Source organism: Scomber scombrus, chromosome 18 (assembly GCF_963691925.1).
Source record: "Scomber scombrus chromosome 18, fScoSco1.1, whole genome shotgun sequence".
In the NCBI taxonomy this organism is placed as follows: Eukaryota; Metazoa; Chordata; class Actinopteri; order Scombriformes; family Scombridae; genus Scomber; species Scomber scombrus.
In genome coordinates, this window is record NC_084987.1 from 17397350 (window position 1) to 17413835 (window position 16486).

The 16486-nt window shown below is 36.8% G+C and overlaps 2 protein-coding genes, 1 pseudogene and 3 gene segments (V, D, J or C); all 6 read right to left on the minus strand.

The window, feature by feature from the left end:
• Positions 1-813: 813 nt before the first annotated feature.
• LOC133999404 (immunoglobulin heavy variable 3-33-like) lies at positions 814-1264 on the minus strand. The segment is given in 2 exon segments: positions 814-1127; positions 1216-1264. Coding segments are annotated over 2 exon segments (363 nt in total).
• Positions 1265-1801: 537 nt separating this feature from the next.
• Positions 1802-2232, minus strand: LOC133999407 (Ig heavy chain V region 5A-like). The segment is given in 2 exon segments: positions 1802-2106; positions 2190-2232. Coding segments are annotated over 2 exon segments (348 nt in total).
• Positions 2233-3540: 1308 nt separating this feature from the next.
• On the minus strand, positions 3541-5046 carry LOC133999978 (Ig heavy chain Mem5-like). Its single transcript, XM_062439314.1, has 5 exons — positions 5001-5046; positions 4599-4899; positions 4076-4097; positions 3933-3981; positions 3541-3854 (listed from the first exon to the last, which is right to left on the minus strand). The coding sequence occupies exons 1-5, from the start codon at positions 5044-5046 to the stop codon at positions 3541-3543; spliced, it is 732 nt and encodes a 243-aa protein (XP_062295298.1).
• Positions 5047-6242: 1196 nt separating this feature from the next.
• On the minus strand, positions 6243-9537 carry LOC133999979 (uncharacterized). Its single transcript, XM_062439315.1, has 4 exons — positions 9495-9537; positions 9118-9416; positions 8103-8295; positions 6243-6708 (listed from the first exon to the last, which is right to left on the minus strand). The coding sequence occupies exons 1-4, from the start codon at positions 9535-9537 to the stop codon at positions 6350-6352; spliced, it is 894 nt and encodes a 297-aa protein (XP_062295299.1). The 3' UTR covers positions 6243-6349.
• Positions 9538-10392: 855 nt separating this feature from the next.
• On the minus strand, positions 10393-12510 carry LOC133999980 (immunoglobulin gamma-1 heavy chain-like; annotated as a pseudogene).
• A 3332-nt stretch (positions 12511-15842) lies between these two features.
• On the minus strand, positions 15843-16291 carry LOC133999981 (Ig heavy chain V region 914-like; the record flags this gene model as incomplete). The annotated part of the segment is given in 2 exon segments: positions 15843-16159; positions 16249-16291. Coding segments are annotated over 2 exon segments (360 nt in total), but the record flags the coding sequence as incomplete, so codon positions are not given.
• Between the last annotated feature and the right edge of the window lie 195 nt (positions 16292-16486).

A 16486-nucleotide genomic window follows, 5' to 3' on the forward strand; every position in this document is an offset into this window, starting at 1 on the left:
AAGCTACCTCCTCCCCACCGATGAAAAATCCAGTGCATTGGTTTTCCTTCATGCTGTCTGATCCAACCTGTTGCATAGCTGTTATCAGTCAGAGAATAACCAGAGACCTGACAGGTGATGGTCAAAGACTGTCCAGGCTGCACAACCATTGAGTCTGACTGGATGAGATCAATACTGTACACACCTGTGGAAACACAAATCAACATTATCGCCATCATTCATGTGAATATTCAGTGTTTTTTAATGTGTTTATTTACCATCTATTTATGTATTAATATAGATTAACTGTTTTTAGTCTAATATTGTGTTATTCAAGGTTAACATGTTTTGATTAGTTAGATCAATACTGAACGTTTCTTTTCAAAATATGTCTTGGTGACTCTGCTGTAAATCAATGTAAGTTTAAAACAATCTGTCATGATGAATATGAATTTATATCTAGTCATATATATATATATTTAAATTGTATTTATTAACTTTATCTGTAGAGTTAAATTCATCATTTGCCAACAAAACAGTTTGAGTTTTATTCAGTTGTGTGAAGGTTTGGAGTTTTACATAAAATACTTTTAATGGTTTCAGTGTTGTTGATGTTTGAAGCTACATACATGAAGATAAACCTCTAGAGAGCTGCTCACATACTGAAATACATGTAAAAGTTAAAAATAAAAAAGCTGTTTTCAGTGAGATGAGAATTAAAATCATTAAGGGTTATTGTTGAAAAACAATCCTTTAATAAAACATTCATCATGTGAGTTAATTGGGGTCTGATGTTTACTGTAGGATTTTGTACAGCTGCTCAACCAACTCGAGTCACTGTGAGTGTCGAGCACAATAATAAACAGCAGAATCTTCAGTTTTCAGACTGTTCATCTGCAGATACAGCTGCTGTCTGCTGTTGTCTCTGGAAATGGTGAACCGGCCTTGAACTGACTGAGAGTAGAATTTGCCACTACTGTCAGTGTAGATATAAGCCATCCACTCCAGTCCTTTTCCAGGAGCCTGTCTGATCCAATGCATACCATAGCTGCTGAATGTGAATCCAGAGGTTGTACAGGTCAGTTTGTGAGATTCTCCAGGCTTTTTAACTGCTGGTTCAGATTCTGTCAGAATCTGACCATCAACACCTGTTGAGACAAAAAGAGGAGACACTTGCTGCATATCTTAGCATCATTTTAAGGACAAAATTAACTCAAGATCTGTTAATATTTTCACCTGCCCAGCAGATAGTTAGAAGCAGCAGTCCTGTCCTATAGTCCATCATGTTAAACTGTGTGTCCACTGTTCTCTGTCATCCTCTCTGCAGTCAGATAAGTAGAGCTGGAAGACATCAAAGTTTTGCATTGACTCCTCCTCACAGGGAATAGGGAAACTGATCAAACTTCTGAGAATTTGCAATACTACTTTTAGAGTTTATATCATTTGTAATGATATATTTTTTAATAGAAATATACCTCTTGAACAAGTGCTCATAACATTCAGGATGTCAGGGGGGGGGGGGGGAAACCCCCAGTAGGAATATAAGTCAAGAAAATTGATGAGAATATGTGAAGAAAATGTCCAATGTGAAATATAAAATGTATTACCTTGTGTAAAACTAAAGTCACTGAAAACTACTAATTTTTAGTTAATGTTTCTACTGTATTATTTAATATTATTAGAAAAGTTTTTTTCTCTTTTTACTGTAACAGTTTACTGGTGCTGAAATGATTAGTGGTGTGAGGGCTCCTCCTCTGGTGGCTTCATGTTACAAGTGTTCAGACACTGAGGGGTTTTTGTTCAGGTCTGCTGATGGTTTGTGTTATTGTGGGTCTCTGGCACAGTAATACACAGCAGTGTCTTCAGGCTGCATATTCTGTCCATTTAGAGTCAGTGTTTTGCTGGAAGAGTCTAAATCAATACTGAACTTGTTCTTTAGTGAATCTTTGTAGTTAGAGCCTCCAGTATATTTCCATCCAATCCACTCCAGTCCTTTCCCTGCAGGCTGTCTGATCCAAGCTGTGTAATAGCTGCTAAGAGAATAAGAGACCTGACAGGTGATGGTCAGACGCTGACCTGGCTGCACAGTCACTGAGGCTGGCTGTGTCAACTGTTCACACTTCACACCTGTTAAAAGAAGAAAAATGTTTGTTAAAAATTATCAAACTAAAAGAAGAATTGCTGACTATGACAAATCCAGAGAGACTCACAGGATCCAGCTGCCAACAGCAGCAGCAGAGCTACAGAGAACATGGTTGATGTTGAAGCTGATGTGCTGTGATCTCCACTGACAGTCTGATGTGAAGTCTTTATAGCTGAGAAACAAGGAGGATCACTGAGTTTGCATAGTATCAAACACTTGCATGATTAAAGTTTGTCTAACTCAAGACTAATTTAAGAGTCCGATGACAGTCAAAACTGGAAATCATCTCACAGGATTTATTCTGATTTCATTACATTTATTTAATTATTTGTTAACTTTATTTACTTATTTCCTTCTAACAGAAATACAGCAGCAGCAGCAGGATAATGTAAATATCATGAACAGATGAGTTTGCTGCTGGTGTTTGAATAAAATATGTTGAATGGTTCAGTTTGATAAAGTGTTTGAACACACAGACACACAGAGAAACTTGGACTCTCTCAGTCATGATTTCAATGACACTGTGTGATGATGGAGTAAGATTATATTTATTTTCTTTTTGAAGAAAATGAAATGCAATTTCTGAAGCTCATTTATACATGAGTGGTACTCAGATGACTGTGTGTTGTGTAATTATGAATTAGTTGACCTGAGTTCATTCATAATGTGAGACTGTGCAGGGTGGATCAGAGAAGATGAGAAATGGAGGACATAGTTTTTGTTCATCCAGCTTTGATCACATTCTTACAAGCACACAAATACACAGCAGCTCCTTCAGGCTTCCTGCTCTTCATCTTGAGATTTATTTACTTTCTGTTGAGATGATGAATTGACACTGGCAAACTGCTGATGGTAAATATCATATCGTCAAACTTTATGAAAGAAAATGAGCTGAATCAAACTCACACATGACTTTTGTGTAAGTACATTTTAACATCATGTTCATGACAAGCAGGAGTATTAAACTTTAGTTCAGTGTAGGGTTTGAGTGTCACTCAGTTAAGATCAATGAGAAAAGAAGATCTGAATGTTTACTTGTTGTAAAAGGGTTAGGGTTAGGACATTTCCACTGTACTCTAGTGATATTTTCAAGGCAACCACACATTTTTTCCACATTATGATCCCACATAATTTATAAACACAATTTTTCTTAATTTGCATAAATGTTTATTCTTTTTAATCAACAATAAATAACATAATAAACATCTGTATTGTTTTTTGAAGTTGTTCGTGTTTGCTTTATTTCAGATGCATCATTTTTTATGTTTATGTGTAATAAAAATAATATTGAAGAACACACAGCTTTAAATAATGCAGAGACAAATGTAATTTATTATTGAACATTTTGTATTATTAAAAGCTACCATCCCAGAAAAAGAGTACTGGAGGATTTTGCACAGCTGCTCAACCAACTCCAGTCACTGTGAGTCTCGAGCACAATAATAAACAGCAGAATCTTCAGTCTTCAGACTGTTCATCTGCAGATACAGCTGCTGTCTGCTGTCGTCTCTGGAGATGGTGAACCGGCCTTGAACTGACTGAGAGTAGTAACTGCTTCCACCATCATTTCTGACCGTAGAAATCCACTCCAGTCCTTTTCCAGGAGCCTGTCTGATCCACGCCATCCAATAGCTGCTGAGTGTGAATCCAGAGGTTGTACAGGTCAGTTTGTGGGATTCTCCAGGTTTTTTAACCACTGATTCAGATTCTGTCAGAGTCTGACCATCAACACCTGTCAAAAGAAAAATAAAGTCAAGTGAAAAAAGCTTACTGCACAGATAAAAGCCCTGTCAAATGAATATATCTTCACCTGTCCAGCAGATAGTTAGAAGCAGCAGTCCTGTCCTATAGTCCATCATGTTAAACTGTGTGTCCACTGTTCTCTGTCATCCTCTCTGCAGTCAGATAAGTAGAGCTGGAAGACATCAAAGTTTTGCATTGACTCCTCCTCACAGGGAGGAAAAACTGGATTGAACTTTAGAACATTTGCAATACTACTTTCAATATAAAGTTTATATAATTATTACGAATGAGTTTTAATGGAAAAAAATACCTCTTGAAAACATGTTGCTTTCTTTTGTTTTTCTTACAAAGTGCTCATAACATTCAGGATGTCAGCTGGAAATAAAACCCCAGTAGTAATATAAGTGAAGAAAACTGATGAGAATATTTGAAAAATGTGTTACCCTTTATAACATGGATATCTTTAATACAAAACCTCTTTAGTGAATAACAATACAATTTCCAGTTTGTTTCTTTCTGCAATTTGAAAAATAAATATTGTGAGTCAGAAAGAGAGAAATCTTGTTGGTAAATGTCTTTAATATTATGTTCCATTTTTGTTTTCCTTTTACAGTAACAGTGACTTGGTGTTGAAATGATTAGTGGTGTGAGGGCTCCTCCTCTGGTGGCTTCATGTTACAAGTGTTCAGACACCGAGGGGTTTTTGTTCAGGTCTGCTGATGGTTTGTGTTACTGTGGTTGTCTTGCACAGTAATACACAGCAATGTCTTCAGGCTGCATATTCTGTCCATTTAGAGTCACTGTGTTGCTGGAAGAGTCTGAGTCAATACTGAACTTGTTCTTCAGTGAATCTTTGTAGAATGATGTGGATCCAGCTCTCCATCCAATCCACTCCAGTCCTTTCCCTGCAGGCTGTCTGATCCAAGCTGTAGCGGAGCTGCTAACAGAATAAGAGACCTGACAGGTGATGGACAGACGTTGACCTGGCTGCACAGTCACTGAGGCTGACTGTGTCAACTGTTCACACTTCACACCTGTGGAGGAAAACATGTTGAGTATTGAGTCACTGTAACAACATTGAACAGTCAGTGTGCTGTGATCATACTGTCAGTGTCTCTGCCTCAGTGCGACTCACAGGATCCAGCAGCCAGCAGCAGCAGCAGCAGAGCTACAGAGAACATGGTTGGTATTGAAGGTGATCTGATGGGAGCTTCTCTTCTTCTGCTGCAACTGACAGCATGATATCAAGTGTTTATAGCAGACTGTAAGGAAGTTCACTTTGCATAAAGAAGGACACTGACAGGCTATAAAAGAGGAGGGACTATGAGGAGTATTTTCATATTTTATTACATGCATTGAAATATATATTATCATTCAAAAGGGAATACATAACTGGGACATTAAGGACATTTTCTTCAAAATTATTTTACCCTGAGTTTGCTGGAGATGTTGAAGTAAAGTGTATTGTGTGAAAATCAGAGGGAACAATATGATTTGGTTTGACATGCTGATTTTTTGTATAGCGATGTTCCTTCCTGTGTTACTGTGGCTCTCCAGCACAATAATAAACAGCAGAATATTCAGTCTTCAGACTGTTCTTCTGCAGATACAGCTGCTGTCTGCTGTTGTCTCTGGAGATGGTGAACCGGCCTTGAACTGACTGAGAGTAGTATCTGCCATGTCAGTAGTGATAGTCCAACCCACTCGAGTCCTTTTCCAGGAACCTGTCTGATCCAAGCGTTCCAGTAATGGCTACTGAACTCTTAATATGTGCAGGTCAGTCTGTGAGACTCTCCAGGTATTGTTCATTAGCTACTGTCATGCAGCCATAATGTCTTCATACCAGGTTTGTCAGAAAGACAATGATTGTTCTTATCTGTCCAGTTAATTGACAGGATGAGAAAAATAGCCAGATAATCAGGTCTGATCATTGCGATCAGTTTCTGCAACTGTCTCTGTTCTGTCCACAGTATGTATGTCAGTGATTTAGTCTTTTTCATTCATTCTGCAGAACACATGTAGAGATGGAAGAGATCAGAGATATGCATTGACTCAGTCAATGCATATGAGATACACACCAAAATAATAATAAAATGGAAAATGAAGAATGTAATTACATATTTTATCTCAGATTATTTTACTGTGTATTTATAGCAACTCTAGATTCATTCATATATTCTGCTCAGTGGTATTTGAGGACCAGCTAAATATCATGCATGAATTTCAAATTACAGTATATTTTCCATTTCACAGCTACTGTCCAAAATAATTCATGGGAACATTATTAAGCATGCATTTTATAAAATGGTACTTTTACCTAAAAACAGGACTTCTTTAACACCAACATTAGCTGTGTACTTACTTCATTGTGTGCATTCATGTGTGTTTGTATGTACACATTTGGAGGAATTATCATTACTTTCCATAGTATGTGTTGTTCCAAACTATATCTTCTACTGCCACCTGGAGGTCTTTGTAAAAACATTATCTGTGGAGTTTTTGTAAAGCCTCTCTGCTTACTTTAACCAGTGTGTGTTTGGCACAGTAATACACAGCAGAGTCCTCTGGCTTTAAGTTGGACAGTCTCAGATACACCATGCTGTTACTATTATCTCTGGTGATTTCTATCCGTCCTTGCACACCGCTGGAATATTCAGTTCCACTTGCATCGCCATAAATACGCCCCATCCATTCTAGTGCTTTTCCTGCAGGTTGTCTGATCCAGTGCATAGCACAGCAGCTAAATGTGAAGCCAGATCCCCTGCAGGAGAGACTGAGAGTCTCCCCAGGGTTCTTCACTACTGAACTGGAAGGAATGGAATCCATACTCTGACCTGTACAACCTGATGAGATGAAAAGAGAGACAAACCACAGAAGAAAGAGGGACAAACAGTCATCTGGGAGCGTGTTACCAAGTCTCATGACCACTAAATTTAATCTATTGATTCATGTCCACAAATCCGCAAATATTATATAGAATTTTGAAAATATAACTGCCATATTATTCAACATTTAACCAGGAGATTTTATCCCTGTTGTGTCTTTATCAGTCCCAGGCAGATAATTTACTGACTGCTCTGTTTTCCTTTTTAGTTTCACCCTTTACTTCTGTCAGTAAACCTGGTAAACTGTATCCAGAGTCTTGATGTGAGTGAGGCGTTTAGCTGCCTGTCAATACATGCACAGCACATGCTTCAAGGACAGAACAATCAAATTTCATTAAGAGTTTGTCATTTCACACCTACTGTATTTTGTAATTTTTTTAAAGGTACATCTAACCCTAAAAGACATGTGTACATGTTTAGAAGCGTTGTCATGACTTTTCCTCTCTTCAGTCAGATAAGTAGAGCTGGAAGACATCAAAGTTTTGCATTGACTCCTCCTCACAGGGAGGAGATCCCACTGCCATGCACTCCCTTTTTACATAGCAAATTTTACTTCATTTGAACACCTTGGTTTTATTGTACATTCTAAACATCCAGTAATAATTTTAATCATTTACAGACCTACCAAGCAAAACCGTGTTTTTGTCAAATTACAACAAAATTCATATTTTTGGTGATTTTAACATTCATTTTTAACACTTTGTCTGATAGCAATTTCTCTGAGCTTTTTAATTCTGCCTTTTTAACTGCTTTTAATCCTCATTTTAATACAAAGGAGTTGATTTCCTTTTTTAATCATACAGGGGAAAAACAGGGGAAAAAAGGTAAATACTGAATACTGAATCCCTGTTTAATTGTAAACATGCATGCTAATCACATGTCATATAGGTACACAAACAGAAGATGTTCTTTTCTACATTTGTATGTTCTTTTACATCTTTTCAAAGCATTACTCCTCAGGGAAATATTATCTACTATCACATTTAAGCCATCATTTATTCATCCTCCACCTCTTGTCGGCTACAAGCGGTTCATCTCCAGTCCAGGCAGGACAGACTTTGGCCTTTTTGGATTAAAATACAATAAAATGTGTAAAATAATTTTTGGTTTCATCAAAATAATTTTAGAAGTGAAGGAATCAAATAATTGTATTGATTCATTTCATTTTAATATAAAAATGATCATGTGAGTTATGTAGGATGTTTACTGTAGGATTTTGTACAGCTGCTCAACCAACTCCAGTCACTGTGAGTGTCGAGCACAATAATAAACAGCAGAATCTTCAGTCTTCAGACTGTTCATCTGCAGATACAGCTGGTCTCTGCTGTTGTCTCTGGAGATGGTGAACCAGCCTTGAACTGACTGAGAGTAGTAGATGTAGCTACTACCATCATTGCTGATAGTTGCAATCCACTCCAGTCCTTTTCCAGGAGCCTGTCTGACCCAAGCCAAGTAGTAGCCATCAAAGTCAAGTCTAGAGGCTGTACAGGTCAATCTGTGGGATTCTCCAGGCTTTTTAACTGCTTGTTCAGATTCTGTCAGAGTCTGACCATCAACACCTGTTAAGACAAAAGATAAAATGATTATATGCGGAAAGACATTTTTAAGACAAATTCAACTCAAGAACTGTTAATATTTTCACCTGTCCAGCAGATAGTTAGAAGCAGCAGTCCTGTCCTATAGTCCATCATGTTAAACTGTGTGTCCACTGTTCTCTGTCATCCTCTCTGCAGTCAGATAAGTAGAGCTGGAAGACATCAACATTTTGCATTGACTCCTCCTCACAGGGAGGAAACAACTGTATTGGACTTTGCAATACTACTTTTAATATAAAGTTCATATATTTATTATAATTTACTTTTAAAGGAAAAATACTTCTTGAACAAATATTGCTTTGTTTTGTTTTTCTTACAAAGTGCTCATAACATTCAGGATATGGGCTGGAAAGAAAAACCCAGTAGGAATATAAGTGAAGAAAACTGATGAGAATATGTGAAAAAATAATTCATTAATATCAATATGCTTTAGTCAATAATAATAAAATGTCCAATGTGAAATATAAACTTTGTTACGTTGTGTAAAACTAAAGTCAGTGAAAACTACAGTAAAATGTTTGTTTCTCTCAGGAATTTTCTGCAATATATTCACCTGGACATGAAATATAAATATTGTGAATCAAAAAGAGAGAAAACGTTTTGGTAAATATCTCTACTGAATTATTTATTTTTATGTTATGTTATATATTTAACAGTGAAGTGGTGTTGAAATGATTAGTGGTGTGAGGGCTCCTCCTCTGGTGGCTTCATGTTACAAGTGTTCAGACACTGAGGGGTTTTTGTTCAGGTCTGCTGATGGTTTGTGTTATTGTGGGTCTCTGGCACAGTAATACACAGCAGTGTCTTCAGGCTGCATATTCTGTCCATTTAGAGTCACTGTGTTGCTGGAAGAGTCTAAGTCAATACTGAACTTGTTCTTTAGTGAATCTTTGTAGTGAGAGCCTCCAGTATATTTCATTCCAATCCACTCCAGTCCTTTCCCTGCAGGCTGTCTGATCCAAGCTGTGTAAGAGCCACTAACAGAATAAGAGACCTGACAGGTGATGGTCAGACGTTGACCTGGCTGCACAGTCACTGAGGCTGGCTGTGTCAACTGTTCACACTTCACACCTGTTAAAAGAAAAATGTTTTGTAAAAAATCATCAAACTAAAAGAATTGCTGACTTTGACAAATTCAGAGAAACTCACAGGATCCAGCTGCCAACAGCAGCAGCAGAGCTACAGAGAACATGGTTGATGTTGAAGCTGATGTGCTGTGATCTCCACTGACAGTCTGATGTGAAGTCTTTATAGCTGAGAAACAAGGAGGATCACTGAGTTTGCATAGAATCAAACACATGAAGCATTGATGTTGGTTTAACTGGAGACTAATTTAAGAGTCTGAAGACAGTTATTAATGTATATCTGCAAAGTGAAAACAAAACTGATAATCACCTCACAGGATTTATTCTGATTTCATTCCATTTATTTAATTATTTGTTAACTTTACTTACTTATTTCCTTCTAACAGAAATGCAGCAACAGCAGCAGGATCATGTAAATATCATGAACAGATGAGTTTGCTGCTGGTGTTTGAATAAAAGACGTTGAATTTTTCACTTTGTTCAAATGTTTGAAGACACAGGCACACAGAGAAACTTGGACTCTCTCAGTAATGTTTTCAATGACACTGTGTGATGATGGAGTATTACACTTTATTTCAGTGCAGAGTTTGAGTGTAACTCACTTTTTTACATAGGTATACTGTAAAAGAGGAGAGAAAAAATATACTGTTCTCTTGTGATATTTTCAAGAAAACCACACCTTTTTTTCCTTCATATACATTATGTTTTTTTATTTAGAGAAATATATTTTTTTAAACATTTGTATTATTTTTTGTAGTTGTTTGTACTTTCTTTCTTTCAGATGTATCGTAATGTTTTATGTTTATTCTGTGTGGTATACTATTATTGAGGAACACACAACCTTAAGAAATGCAGAGACAAATGTTGATGTAATGTATTTTTAAATATTCTGTATTATTAAAAGCTACCATCCCAGAAGATAAGTACTGTAGGATTTTGTACAGCTGCTCAACCAACTCCAGTCACTGTGAGTCTCGAGCACAATAATAAACAGCAGAATCTTCAGTCTTCAGACTGTTCATCTGCAGATACAGCTGCTCTCTGCTGTTGTCTCTGGAGATGGTGAACCGGCCTTGAACTGACTGAGAGTAGTATTTGGTGCTACTACAAACCACTTTCATGCCAGGTAATCCACGCCAGTCCTTTACCAGGAGCCTGTCTGATCCAGGCCATCCTGTAGCTGCTGAATGTGAATCCAGAGGTTGTACAGATCAGTTTGTGGGATTCTCCAGGTTTTTTAAACGATGGTTCAGATTCTGTCAGAGTCTGACCATCAACACCTGTTAAGACAAAAAAGAAAACTGTCATTTTCTACATGTTGGCAAGTTTTTAAAGACAGTTTAAAAACAAGTAGTCTTTTTTCACCTGCCCAGAAGATAGTTAGAAGCAGCAATCCTGTCACACATCCCATCATGTTCAACTGTGTGTCCACTGTTGTCTCTCTTCCTCTCTGCTGATGGAGAAGTATAGATGGAGGACATCAGTGTTTTGCATTGACTCCTCCTCAAAGGAAGGAGTGAACCTGATTGAATCATAGATAGATGAGTTTGTTGAACTGAGACAATTAAAATGTTTAGTTAGTTGACTTGAACCAAATTAATTTGATTTTGAATTCAAATGAGATTGAAATGTCTTCAGAAGATACAATTTGTGTATGAATTTTAGTTTCTGATTATAGATTATTCTGAAGAAATTATCAACTCAACAAAAAACACAGTACAAAAAGCAAACAAATGCAATACTTTCTTCTTTTATTATTATAATAAAAATCATATATCTGATAAAAAGGACATAAGCATATATTATCTGCTGTTTCTCCATCTGAAAGAAAGTCTATTTTGTGATTTGTACATGTACATTTTTATATTGTATACACATAACTTAAATAAATCAATGGTTCATTTTTCAAAATGTAATAATTATATTCAATAATTTAACTTATATTGTATAACACCAATCACAAACAATGTTAAAAAGTACAATAACAATGTTAAATAATACATTAAATCAATAATAAACTGATACTGAAGACAAATGCAACAAATGACATTCAGTGAGGAGAAGATGTGAAACTGTCTGGTTGAGATCAAGCAGCTGATGGATGAGTAGAGCAAAGGCTCCGTCACTATTATGACAAGCTGAGATTTGGGAACCACCTGAAGATCTCAAGCAGCCATCAGGTTTGTATTGGGACAAACAATCATTGCAGGACAGCAGATTAATATCAAATCTTCACTGTGATGTAATCTTGAAAACAAATCGCCATGAAGAGAAATTATTAAATGAACTCAAAAATTATGTTGAGATTCAGAAACATATTTAATGGGTTTGTTAAAATGATGAAGTTGTGACCTTTTGGAGAATAAACTCTTATCATATGTTGAATAAATAATTACTTTATTCCTCACTGTTGTAAATATAGACAGTGATGGGAGATAATTTGCGGTAAATCAGTCTACCTAACCTAAAAAAAACAAGGGTTTTTAAAATCTCTTATATTTTATGTGATAAATATACTGTGGTCTTTTTCTCTCTTTACTGAGGAAGTGATGTTGAAATGATTAGTGGTGTGAGGGCTCCTCCTCTGGTGGCTTCATGTTACAACTGTTCAGACACTGAGGGGTTTTTGTTCAGGTCTGCTGATGGTTTGTGTTATTGTGGTTGTCTGGCACAGTAATACACAGCAGAGTCTTCAGGCTGCATATTCTGTCCATTTAGAGTCACTGTGTTGCTGGAAGAGTCTGAGTCAATACTGAACTTGTTCTTTAGTGAATCTTTGTAGTATGTGGTGGATCCAGCTCTCATTCCAATCCACTCCAGTCCTTTCCCTGCAGGCTGTCTGATCCAAGCTGTGTAATAGCCACTAACAGAATAAGAGACCTGACAGGTGATGGTCAGACGTTGACCTGGCTGCACAGTCACTGAGGTTGGCTGTGTCAACTGTTCACACTTCACACCTGTTAAAAGAAGAAAATAGTTTGTGAAAAATTATCAAATTAAAAGAATTGCTGACTTTGACAAATTCAGAGAGACTCACAGGATCCAGCTGCCAACAGCAGCAGCAGAGCTACAGAGAACATGGTTGATGTTGAAGCTGATGTGCTGTGATCTCCACTGACAGTCTGATGTGAAGTCTTTATAGCTGAGAAACAAGGAGGTTCACTGAGTTTGCATAGAATCAAACACATGAAGTATCAATGTTGGTCTAACTCAAGACTAATATAAGTCAAAACTGTAAATAACCTCACACAATTTATTCTGATTTCATTACATTTATTTAATTGTTTGTTAACTTTATTTACTTATTTCTTTCTAACAGAAATGCAGCAACAGAAGCAGGATCATGTAAATATCATGAACAGATGAGTTTGCTGCTGGTGTTTGAATAAAAGACGTTGAATTTTTCACTTTGTTCAAATGTTTGAAGACACAGACACACAGAGAAACTTGAACTCTCTCAGTAAGGATTTCAATGACACTGTGTGATGATGGAGTAAGATTTTTAAATTATATTGATTTTCTTTTTAATGAATTGTAACATTTGAAGCTCATTTATACATGAATGGTACTCAGATGACTGTGTGTTGTGTAATTATGAATTAGTTGACATGAGTTCATTCATAATGTGAGACTATGCAGGGTGGATCAGTGAAGATGAGAAATGGAGGACATAGTTTTTGTTCATCCAGCTTTGATCACAGTCTTACAAGCACACAAATACACAGCAGCTCCTTCAGGCTTCCTGCTCTTCATTTAGAGATGTAATTATTTTATTTTTGTTTAATTTTGAGTACAATTTAACATCATTTTTGTGGCAAGCAGGAGTATTACACTTTATTTCAGTGCAGAGTTTGAGTGTCACTCACTTTTTTACGTAGGTCTACTGTAAAAGAGGAGAGAGAAAATATACTGTTCCCTTGTGATATTTTCAAGGAAACCACACCTTTTCCTTTCCCTGCAGGCTGTCTGATCCAAGCTGTGTAATGGCTGCTAACAGAATAAGAGACCTGACAGGTGATGGTCAGACGTTGACCTGGCTGCACAGTCACTGAGGCTGGAAGTGTCAACTGTTCACACTTCACACCTGTTAAAAGATGAAAATGTTTTGTGAAAAATCATTAAATTAAAAGAAGAATTGCTGACTATGACAAATCCAGAGAGACTCACAGGATCCAGCTGCCAACAGCAGCAGCAGAGCTACAGAGAACATGGTTGATGTTGAAGATGATGTGCTGTGATCTCCACTGACAGTCTGATGTGAAGTCTTTATAGCTGAGAAACAAGGAGGTTCACTGAGTTTGCATATAATCAAACACATGAAGCATTAATGTTGGTCTACCTGGAGACTAATATAAGAGTCGGATGACTTTTATTATGGAAATCACCTCTTATTTACATTCAATATTTTATTTCATTATTCACATGTAACACTTTGAAAATTAAGTATTTAAAATAATGCAGCTCTGCAATTATTATAAATATATTGTTGTGATCACATAATAATATTAATAGTAACATTGAGGATTGTTGCTAGAAACATTTTCACCATGGGAAATAAATTTGTTAAAAGTATTAGTACATAAAAAGTAAAGTATCATAATATCAGAAAAGAAAATATCAGCAGCATATGCAGCGCAGGGAGTGGGCTTTTGGGGCTTAAGCCCCGGATCTTTCATCAAAAGCCTTGGGTCTTTTTTAAGCTTTTTTTTTTTTTTTTTATCATCCTCGAACCGATTAATGGCTCAGGAACATATAGCCTATTGCAGGGAAAATAAGCTATCCATAAATCATACCCCTATTTTAAAGAAATCCAAAAGAATGAATGAAATTTGCAACGCTGAACAAAACTGCACCGCTAACTAAACAGGTAGCCTGATTGAATACAAATGTTTCCATCGAGCCTAGCGGCGCTGCCTAACGTCAGTCTGCTGTAGCTTAAGTCACTGTCTGATCTTTCTCAGTCATTGAGTGCTCATAAGTCAGAATGGACATACAAAAGTTTTTCAAGAAAACTCCATCAAGCCATGTTGTGTTACCAACCGATGCTGCAGCATCATCCAGTGATCTGCCAAAAGCTGTTTCAGGTTGGTGGTAATGTAAAGCTAATTTTAGAGCCTAGTCTGGCTGCCATCACGTAGGCTAACACTAACGCTATAGCCGAAATTATTATGAGAATTTATTAAATATCTCTTGCAGTGAAAATAAAACCTTATATAGCAACATTGGATACTTATAAGGTACCAATCTTGGTTATAACCACTATAATGTCAAAGAAGTCATCATCATGGTCCACTGTCTGGCATAGACATCTTTTTCTTACAGTTGATGTTGCAAATAGGCTACTGAGTTTTTATAGTGATATGATTTGAGTGAGAGGTTGTAATCATCATTGTTCATTCACTCATTTTGTCCAAGATGCAGCAGAACTGTGATGTAGCAAGAATAGCTTTTTCAAAGATTCAAATATATTCAAAGATATTGTTTAGTTTTAACAGTGAGGCAATAATATTTTCACTTTTTATGGTGTGGTGATTTGAGTGACAGTAAGTAATCATTGTTCTTTAACTCAATGTGTTCAATATGAAGCAAAGAGCTGTGATGTAGCAAGAATACCTTTTCATAACTTGCATCTTTTACTTCTTTCATTAAATAATTTTGCATTGCACTAACAGCCTCTCAATCCCACTATTTAAAGTTGATTGATTAACGTGACAAAACAGCAGTAACAATAGTCATCATAATCATTTAGTATATGAAAACACAATGAAAATGAACAGGGATGTTGATGAGCAATCTTGAAGGTGTTTTGGAGTAGACTATATATAAGAGCTATGGTTTCTACTACATTAGCCAAAATGCATTTTATTTATTGGATATTGCCACCTAGTGGACAACAAATGCAACAGCATTGAAAAGGTACCTGAAATAGAACTACATGAGTGCCAGGCTTACCCCCGGATGTCTGCAATGTATGGCACCACCCCTGTTGCCAACAAAAAGTGAAGTGACAACAAAATCATGTAACAGTTTGAGTTTTTTGCAGGTGTGTGAACGTTTGGAGTTTAACATAACATATTTTTAATTATTTTCAGTGTTGATGATGTTTGAAGCCACAGATATGAAAATAAACCTCTAGAGAGCTGCTCACATACTGAAATACATATCAAATTTTTAAAAAAAGTTGTTTTAGGTGAGATTAGAATTACCATCGTTAATGATTATTGTTAAAATCCTCTCTCTGGAAATGAACTTTTAAAACACAATTCAAAAATAACAGTTTTCATAAAAACATGTTCGGGCATGAAAGAATTACATCATTTTATTGACATTTTTAATAAAAAATGTATCATGTGACGTAATGGGGGTCTGATGTTTACTGTAGGATGTTGTACAGCTGCTCAACCAACTCCAGTCACTGTGAATGTCGAGCACAATAATAAACAGCAGAATCTTCAGTCTTCAGACGGTTCATCTGCAGATACAGCTGCTGTCTGCTGTCATCTCTGGAGATGGTGAACCGGCCTTGAACTGACTGAGAGTAGTATTTGCTGCTACCACCACCATTACTGATATAAGCAATCCACTCCAGTCCTTTTCCAGGAGCCTGTCTGACCCAAGCCATGTAGTAGCTGCTGAATGTGAATCCAGAGGTTGTACAGGTCAGTTTGTGGGATTCTCCAGGCTTTTTAACTGCTGGTTCAGATTTTGTCAGAGTCTGACCATCAACACCTGTTAAGACAAAAAAAAGAGCCAAACATGCATCAAGTTGGTAATACAAATGAAAAATATGTTAGATGAAGATCATTGAATATTTTCACCTGTCCAGCAGATAGTTAGAAGCAGCAGTCCTGTCCTAGGAAGAACGGAAGGGAGGAAGAAAGAAGGAAGGAAAAGAGGGAGGAAGGAAGGAAGGGAGGAAGATGGAAGGAAAGGAGGGAGGAAAGAAGGAAGGGATGAAAAAGGAAGGAAGGAAGGAAGGAAGGAAGGAAGGAAGGAAGGAAGGAAGAAAGAGAGAAGGAGGGAGGAAGGAAAAGAAGGGAGGAATAAGGAAGGAAA